Raw genomic sequence first — 8144 nt, forward strand, 5'->3', positions numbered from 1 at the left:
CTCTGGCGGCGAACAAGGACTTGACTCTAGCTGACCTGGCATTTTACAGGGCAGGCTGAAAAAAAACCTGGCAATTTCAGGCTGAAAATTTTTTGTCCATGACCATCCACTAGACGAGTTGGGTCAGATTTTTTGGGTCAAGCCTGGGCCTGGGTGGGCCACTTGTGCATTTTCAGTGAGAAAATAATTAAAATAAATTCTAGGCACCCAGGCTCTATTCACTAAGACTCACGGGTCGAGCCAAGCCCAGCAGGCTCAGGCCGGGCCCATAGACCGAGCACATGACTCTGGCTGAGGACATGCTCGAGGAGGTCAAGAAAGGTCCATGGCCAGGCCATGACTGTGGCTGAGAACATGCTTCAGGAGGTGAAGGTGCATGATCGGGCACATGACTAGCTGTGGTGGCCATGGCGGTCTGGGAGCTCTGAGGGAGATGGCCATGGTGGTCGGAGAGCTTGGAGGCGGCGTGCTCAATTCGGCTGATAACATGTGCTCAAGGAGATAAAAGTGGCAGTTGGTATAGGCCCTAGCTCATTGGAGGAGATGCAACTCTTCTTATTTGAGAAGAGATGGAGGAGATATTGGTGGCCACTAAAAAATGAAGAGCTATTAAGGGTATGCTGACTTATAGAAAAAGACTCATCTCTTTGACAGTTTTGTAGGGATGATGAATGATATTAGGGTGCTGTTGGAGGTGCTCTAATCACAGGATTGTCCGCGACCACTCGGCCACGACCGTCCCCACCGCCATCCCCCACCCAACCCCACCGCCATCCCCACACAACGTCGATAAGTAGATCCCGTAACCCTCGAACCTTAATACCGACGAGTCTCCGACGCCATCAGCAAGGTAATGGGCTCGTGGGACGCACTGTCCGCGCTCTGCGCACGCAACCAGTCGCGTGGTAGAGTTTGCGGTTCTGCTCCCCCCCACCACACACACACACACCAATATAAATTACTTCAACGCTTAGGTAGCAGCGGCTGCTGCTCCGTCACGTTGGTCAGTAACCAGCAAACCTCCTCATAAATTACCAGGTACGAGAGACTGATACCCACAAAAAGGAAGTAAAATAGCATAATGACATCCTGTTGGAACTGCCTCGGTTAATAGACTCTTCAAGTTGTTTCACTGTCATATTTCTTCTACATATACAACCAGCGCCTTTGTCCTTCTGTTTCTAATACTGCAACTGAAGTAACCATATCATGAACCTACACAGAGGTAAAGCTCTACAAATCAAACTCTATAAGCTTGTACCCACATTTAATTATCACATTTGCCTACGAGTCACAAACCGCAAGTGTCAATAAATCAGACACCCGGAGCTTTACCCTCCTCTCCCTCCCTCTAAACACAGATATCACTCACATCAATCAACCTACAGTATATCAGTATTGGTCTGCATCAATGGAGCATGTCGTCTTCTTGGTCATTGGCTGCTGTTGCCATTTGCTTCACATTTTGCAGGAGCAGGTGAATCGGGTGATCTCACACCATTCGCCATTATTGGGGGCTGCTTATCTTCCTCCACAGTCACGCTTGCTCTCTGTGCTTTCAGATCTGCAAGCTTCTCCGAGGCCTTGTCCGAGTCTGGCTTATTGACAACAGGATGTTCCTCTAACAGTTCTAAGCGCCTGAGAGATGGTACGTCCCCATCACAATACCTGCGCCACATGTCCCTGTATGCAGCTTCCAGGCCACGGGTGAATTTCTCTCCATCACAAACGGATGACTTCATCATCAGCTCCCGGAGACTCATTCTCAGTTCTTGCAAGGCATTCACATCTGACGCCAAACCCAACGCTAAGCTAACATACTCATCCTCAGTTTTGGCAACCAGCCTCCCCAACCCTGTGTACAACAGAGGGGGGGAAGACAAAATGTCAACCCATAGACCATAGTTCCATTTTGGATAATAAATACTGATTTAGCAGTGGAAGGAAAATGGCCTTGTTTGATAGCTAGAAGATTTATTAACTATTAGTAGCTTAGTAAAACATTATCTTGTTCAGATAATACATGCTAAGTATAACAAAAATGAAAGCAGGCCACGGAAAAGTGAACCTTGATACAACCTCTACACATAGATAATGTAGCAACTTACCAACTTTGCTAAGCAGGCTAACACCAACATTATGAGCATGGACAGCACCAGCCATTGTAACACATGGAACACCCATGTATAAAGATTCACATGTAGTCGTAGTACCAGCATACGGAAATGTATCCAGGCTGCAAAAACAAAGAAAAACATTCAGATGCTGTTTCAAGTAACACCAAAATGTCGTCAGAGAAAAAAAACTACCATAGACTCAGCCTACAACCAATGACCGTATTGACACAACTGCTCACCTGATGTCCATCAAGGAATACGCCTGCATGTGGTCATGATTCAGATGGATGAGTGGCAACAGATCAAGCCCGTAATGACTCCAAACCCAACTCCTCTAGTGTGGACAAAAATTTCTGTCTTATATTCTCACAGCAGAATGGTTTGCACTTAACCACAAGCCTGGAGTTAGGGACTGCACATAATATTCTGGCCCAAACTTGCAATACTTTTGGTGTGATCTGTAAAGAAAATAAAACTAATTGAGTGAATCAGCAGAAAAGCAAATCTTTCAAGTGATAATTGTCACCTTTGCTAGATTGTTAAAGCTCCCAAAAGTGATGAAACCATTTGAAATTGCTGGTGTTGGACTAAATGGGCCCAGCTTCCGGGGAAGGAGTATAACAAAGAAAGCTTTCAGGAAGGCGCACCAACTCTTCAACATGCCTGCAGACAATTCCTGCTATGAGCTTCTACATGTCTGAGGATAAGAAAAGTACATGCTGGAATAACTGTAACTGCAAGATGAGCATGTCTTACTTTTGTTTTGTAATAGGTGGATCAGCCAATGAGTCTGAGATTCGGTAGTCAATTGTTGGCAAACCTGTTGTATTGGGGTAGCCAATCCAGGTAACCTATGAGGGCATACAGATCAAGGTTAAAACAAAGCCTTGCTCAACAGATAAAGAATGAATGTTGCTCCTGCCAGAACATTTCTGAAAATAATGGAGGAAAGAGATATGCATCATGGAGTGTCGAACTACCTGAATTGGAGCAGGTCGGCATGCCATTGTTCCTAACTTATTATTTGCTGTGTGACCAGTAAGTTCCACAAGTATGTCCACTTTATCCTCCCTTACCAAGCTAGCAACCCTCTTTTCATCAATACCATATATCTCTCTCCATGATCCACCCTTTTTCAACACCTTATCCTTGAATCTAAGTGTCTTGGCATCTGCCTAAATAATCATCAATGAAAGACAATGTGAGTGAAAAATGATTAAACAAAACAGACAAAACTGTCAAGAAAAAAGGACAATGGAAACCATGAAGTCTGCATGCTCAAAAAAAGGACAAAGGTCACTAAATATAGCTTATCTTTTTATTAAAAAAGGGATCATTTCTACACTTCAAAATAAATTTTGGTTCCTAATAAAGAAAGTGACCTAAAAAAATAATAGCTTAAAGTGCGTACAATCCAGAAAAGTAGGTAAGAGGAAAAGGAACAGTTTTCTATACCTTTACAACACCAGAGTAGACAACCACCTTGCAATTTGTGTAGTCATGGTGTGTAAGGGGAGCTTCAATGAAGTAGGACACAGAATGAGTAAAGTAATCAGGAGACAAATAACCGATGATCAATGGGCGATCAGCAACTTTTGAGTTATCCCAACTTGTATATTGTGGATACAATTTCATAAAGCGTTTTCCCCACTCCCTGTAAAACAAATAAAAGACAGTGAACAATCCTGCTGATATTTAACTCATGGAAACAAAGGCAATGCTAACATAAACATGTCAAGCGTATTGTAAATATGAACAAAATGACCTGTGAGCTTCATAAAGCTTGTCATCTGAGCCCTCGTCAATATAGTTCATTGCAAGCAAACGGTTCTGTAAAATGAATTAGCGTGCAAATTTGTCACATAAGGGGACTACTTTAAGCGATATGGCCAGCCATTTGAAAATATATAAACCATAGGTTTTACAGAAGTTATAGAAAAGTAACAAGACAGATACTTCCACCAAGAGCAAAGTTTAAGTAATGAAATTCATTCCAGAATGATAAAGATGTGATAGTATGATTATTCAGATGTGCAACATCTACCCTATGGTTGTTTCCCAAACTGGGCAAGCTTATTTAAGAATTACTGGTGAGAATTTCTGTATAATCAAATCTTTAATTACAACATAAAGCAGCCCAAAAACAAGTTCTAATGAGCATAATTGAGTACCTGGCCAGCATTTCGTGAATCAGGATCGATCTGAAGGCATCTCTCGTAAGCATGAATTGCTAAAGTAATACTACCAGCGTCTCTGTAAAGAACACCTAGGATGACAAAAATGATGAAAGACAGTTAACAACTCCTGATAAACTAATTTTATTAAGTTATCTTGCAATTTGGAGTTGAAAAACAAATACAATATTATTACAAAAAAGGTGAGCAGAAAGGCATGTGATTGACACACCCACATCTTACAAGATAACTCTTAGCAGAAAACTATATATCAACCATGACATTTTAAGCATTCACACGGCATTGGATGGTTATTCATTACCTAGATTATTATAAGCTTCAGCATATGTGGGATTAGCATGTATGGCCTCCTCAATCATACTTGCAGCAGAATCCATCTTACCCTATATAAATATATGCATATTTGAGTGGGCTAAAAGAGCAAAGTAACCAGAAAAACAAAATAGGAGTTGTGCAAGAGAAATTTGATAACAGAGGGACAGACCTGAACAGTATAGACAACTCCAAGGTTATTTAGTGACTGAGCGAAAAGTGGCTTAATTGACAGTGCCATCTGAAGACATTAAAAAAATAAGGAAAACAAATTAATATTTGCCGACAAAAAACCTGAACACAAGAGCAAAATTAGTTTCACTTACTTGATAACATTCAACAGCTTTGTCAAGGTTATCCCTATCCTTGTATATTACTCCTAAATTGTTGCATGCTTCCGCACAGCGAGGATTGAAGTGCAGAGCAAGCTCGTAAAAGACAATGGCCTTCACATGACTCAGAAAAATGTAATCTTCAGCTAAAGGTGAACATTGATGTTAGAACAGAATTAAAGAGATTAAAGAGATTAGCTTATAACTAACCATCTCAAAATTCAACATTTCACCATATGCAACACCAAGATTATACATGGCATCAGCATAGTGCCAATTATAGAACAGAGCTTTCTTGTAATATGCCACACCTTGATTGATGTCACCTTCAATTTTTACCTGAGGATTTCCGATGTTTTAAATAGTAAGTGAAAACACAAGAGATGTGCCAATAAGCAATCACCAACAAATGCTCGTCCTCATACATAAGAACTTCAAAACTATAATTGAAATATGCGCTGCATAGGTGATGTTCCATTAAGGGTGGTCAAGACTCTTTCTGTGTTGTCAAATCTAGCATGCCGAAATTAAATATGAGTGGACAAGCACTTGTTAATAGTTATGTTTGCTTCCATAAGGGCAAGGGATAAGAACAGAAAGATTTTTGTTTTACACGAGGCTTGAGTAGTGGAGTTACAGTTCAATGCAATCTGGTATGATCAGTACAAACTTGTGAATTGCACAAAAACAAAGAAAATAAAATGATGGCAACCACTAGGATGAACACAGCACACACAAGAAAAAACAATATTCTGAGCTAGTTTAAATAGTAAGGAGAAAGTCTGCACCTTTGTTCCCAAGTCAGTTAGTGCTATTGCCATATTATTCTTAGCAATCTCAAAGTTGGGGGAAATAGTCAAGCACCTGTATTACAGTAACATCATGGCAGGAGCATTTCAAGTTTTCGACATGTTATTGGTGTATATTACTCAGAAAACTAGAGTACTTGATGTGATACCAAAAAAAAAGATACCTCTCATAGCAGGCTATTGCTGCTTCTAGATCTCCCCGATTCTTATAGATAACTCCCATGTTGCAATAGGCCTCGGCATACAATGGTCTCTCCAGTGCAGCTTTCTCATAACAACTAAGAGCCATTTCAAATTGCATCATCTCCGAATAAACAACTCCAAGGTTGTAATAAGCCGGCTGCGTGAATTGGATTAAGGCATCACAACAATATAGAGTTGTCCATAGAAAGATAATATTAGCAAGACAGACACAAGCTGCTGTGATGATGGTACCGCATAGTGGTTGTCTACTTCCAGAGCTTCACAATATTTTTGAATTCCCTCCTCTGTATTACCCGCAAGCTTCAGGCTAGTTCCAAGATCAGTCAACACAATAGCAAGAAGTTCCAAAGCAGGTTTGTAGGAAGGATCTGCCGTCCGCGCTTTTTGATATGCCTGTCCCAGTTTTTATAAATTTCAATGAGACATTTAGGAAGCTAATACAAGAAACTAACAGAAACTGTAAGAGCAGCACGTTGATAATTTTTTGCAATATGCTGATGTTAATTCATTTAATTAGGCAATATGCTAATGTTAATTCATTTAATTAGGTAGACATGGAAGAGAAGAACAGATTTAAGGTCCAAACAAGATAATGGCACTAAATTTAGAGGACTGTAGTACTAAGTCTAAAACTGGCATATTTGCCTTTAAAATCACATAAACTACATATAACGTTCCATCAAGTCTGGCACTCATAGCAATAACATAATGCAAACAGGGTTTATATTTTGTGCCACGTGTTGCAATTCAAAAGATCAGTAATACAGCAGATAGAATAGGAAATGCACATAACGAGACCTGCAAATACCTCTGCTGCTTCAACCAAGTGACCCTCATCTTTGTAAATCATCCCACAATGTGTAAGAGCACACACATTTCCTGGCTCGATTTTGACAACTTCTGTAAAGCACTCAATGGCCTGTCTTGGTAGGTTCTGTGCCTGGAGGCAAATCCCTTTCCCGATAAGGGCCTCCACATTGGCGCCCTCCTTCTCAAGAACAGTGTTGTACAAGTTGATCGCATCAGAGAACTTATTCCGCGACCGAAGGATGTTTGCATACCGCAATGCCTCCTTCCCTTCCAACTGCTGCTTCGCTGGAGACACGCCCCCATTGAGGTTAGGGGCAATGCCGTTGCTCTCCTTCCCTGGGACAGAATCCATCCCTGGCTGCCCCATGAAAGAGAGCCGCCTTATTCTCCTTATTTTCTGTGAAATTTTGCATTGATCAGCCAGTTCTTATGCTTGCCAAGAAATCAAACAGAAAGCCACTAGCTAGAGGGAAAACAGAATAAATTTGGAGCAGGGACTGACCTGGCGTGAGACATGTGGGGGTTCACTCGAACCCCCAAAGTTCTGGAAACCAAACTGCACCCAGAAGCCTTATTGTGTGAAGCAATGTCGTTCTTGCGCGCCCAAGACGAAGAAGGATAAACCCAGCTGAAGCATGGAGGAATGGACTGGATTACTAGATACTAGGGCAGCAGTACCACGCGGCAGACAAAGACAAAATGAATGAAGAACGAGGAAAAGAAAGAAAGAATCGGTCTTTGTTGACTGAAAAAACACAATCTTTGAAGAAGGGAGTCCATCCAAGAAAGCTCGGGTTACTTACCAGCGCCCCAAAAGTATAGGAACCGAAAAAATCCCAACCGCACCACAGTAGACCCAGAGCAGAGCAGCGCACTGCCAACGGCCCGGAACTGCCACGCGGCGGCGGCGAAAGGCGGCTCCGTCGCGGTGCTCGGCTGCGCTTGGCAGGGAGCCCGATACAAGCTCTGGGCTCTCAGAGCCGGCCCGGGCGCGCGGACCTGGGAGAGACAGGCCGCGCTTTGCCGCCCTCTCGCGCTGCTAGCATCGACGGGAGCGGTGATCGCCGCCGCGGCGAGGATTTCGGCGGCGGCGGCGAGGGTTTCGGGAGGGGAGGGAGGTGGGGGAGCAGGGGGGGAGGAGGGGGGCGGTGCCGTAGTACAGTACTGGTGATTTTTTTGTGTTTAGCCCCCTCCCTTTTCCGGGAAATTAACGGTGCTTTGCCTTTACGCTTCGCTTTGATTGATTTGGGGTGGGGGGCTTTTTGTACCGCCCCGTCCGCTGCGCTGGGACTGGGACTGCCTGCTGCAACTGCATCCTGCGTCGTGCAGCTTTCTTTTTCCGCCTATCTTTTCACTGCCACCCCT

General features: G+C 42.9%; 1 protein-coding gene across 1 annotated transcript; it reads right to left on the minus strand.

Annotated features, from left to right (window-relative positions):
* Positions 1 to 1090: 1090 nt before the first annotated feature.
* LOC136499067 (probable UDP-N-acetylglucosamine--peptide N-acetylglucosaminyltransferase SPINDLY) lies at positions 1091 to 7920 on the minus strand. Its single transcript, XM_066494763.1, is given in 21 exon segments — positions 1091 to 1855; positions 2109 to 2236; positions 2357 to 2424; positions 2426 to 2575; positions 2644 to 2706; positions 2708 to 2780; positions 2874 to 2968; positions 3098 to 3292; positions 3573 to 3771; positions 3883 to 3947; positions 4289 to 4383; positions 4614 to 4695; positions 4797 to 4865; positions 4951 to 5070; positions 5167 to 5295; positions 5745 to 5820; positions 5930 to 6105; positions 6201 to 6362; positions 6778 to 7176; positions 7282 to 7407; positions 7583 to 7920. Coding segments are annotated over 19 exon segments (2736 nt in total). The 5' UTR covers positions 7147 to 7176; positions 7282 to 7407; positions 7583 to 7920; the 3' UTR covers positions 1091 to 1433.
* Between the last annotated feature and the right edge of the window lie 224 nt (positions 7921 to 8144).

This window comes from Miscanthus floridulus, chromosome 13, assembly GCF_019320115.1.
Source record: "Miscanthus floridulus cultivar M001 chromosome 13, ASM1932011v1, whole genome shotgun sequence".
Lineage (NCBI taxonomy): Eukaryota > Viridiplantae > Streptophyta > Magnoliopsida > Poales > Poaceae > Miscanthus > Miscanthus floridulus.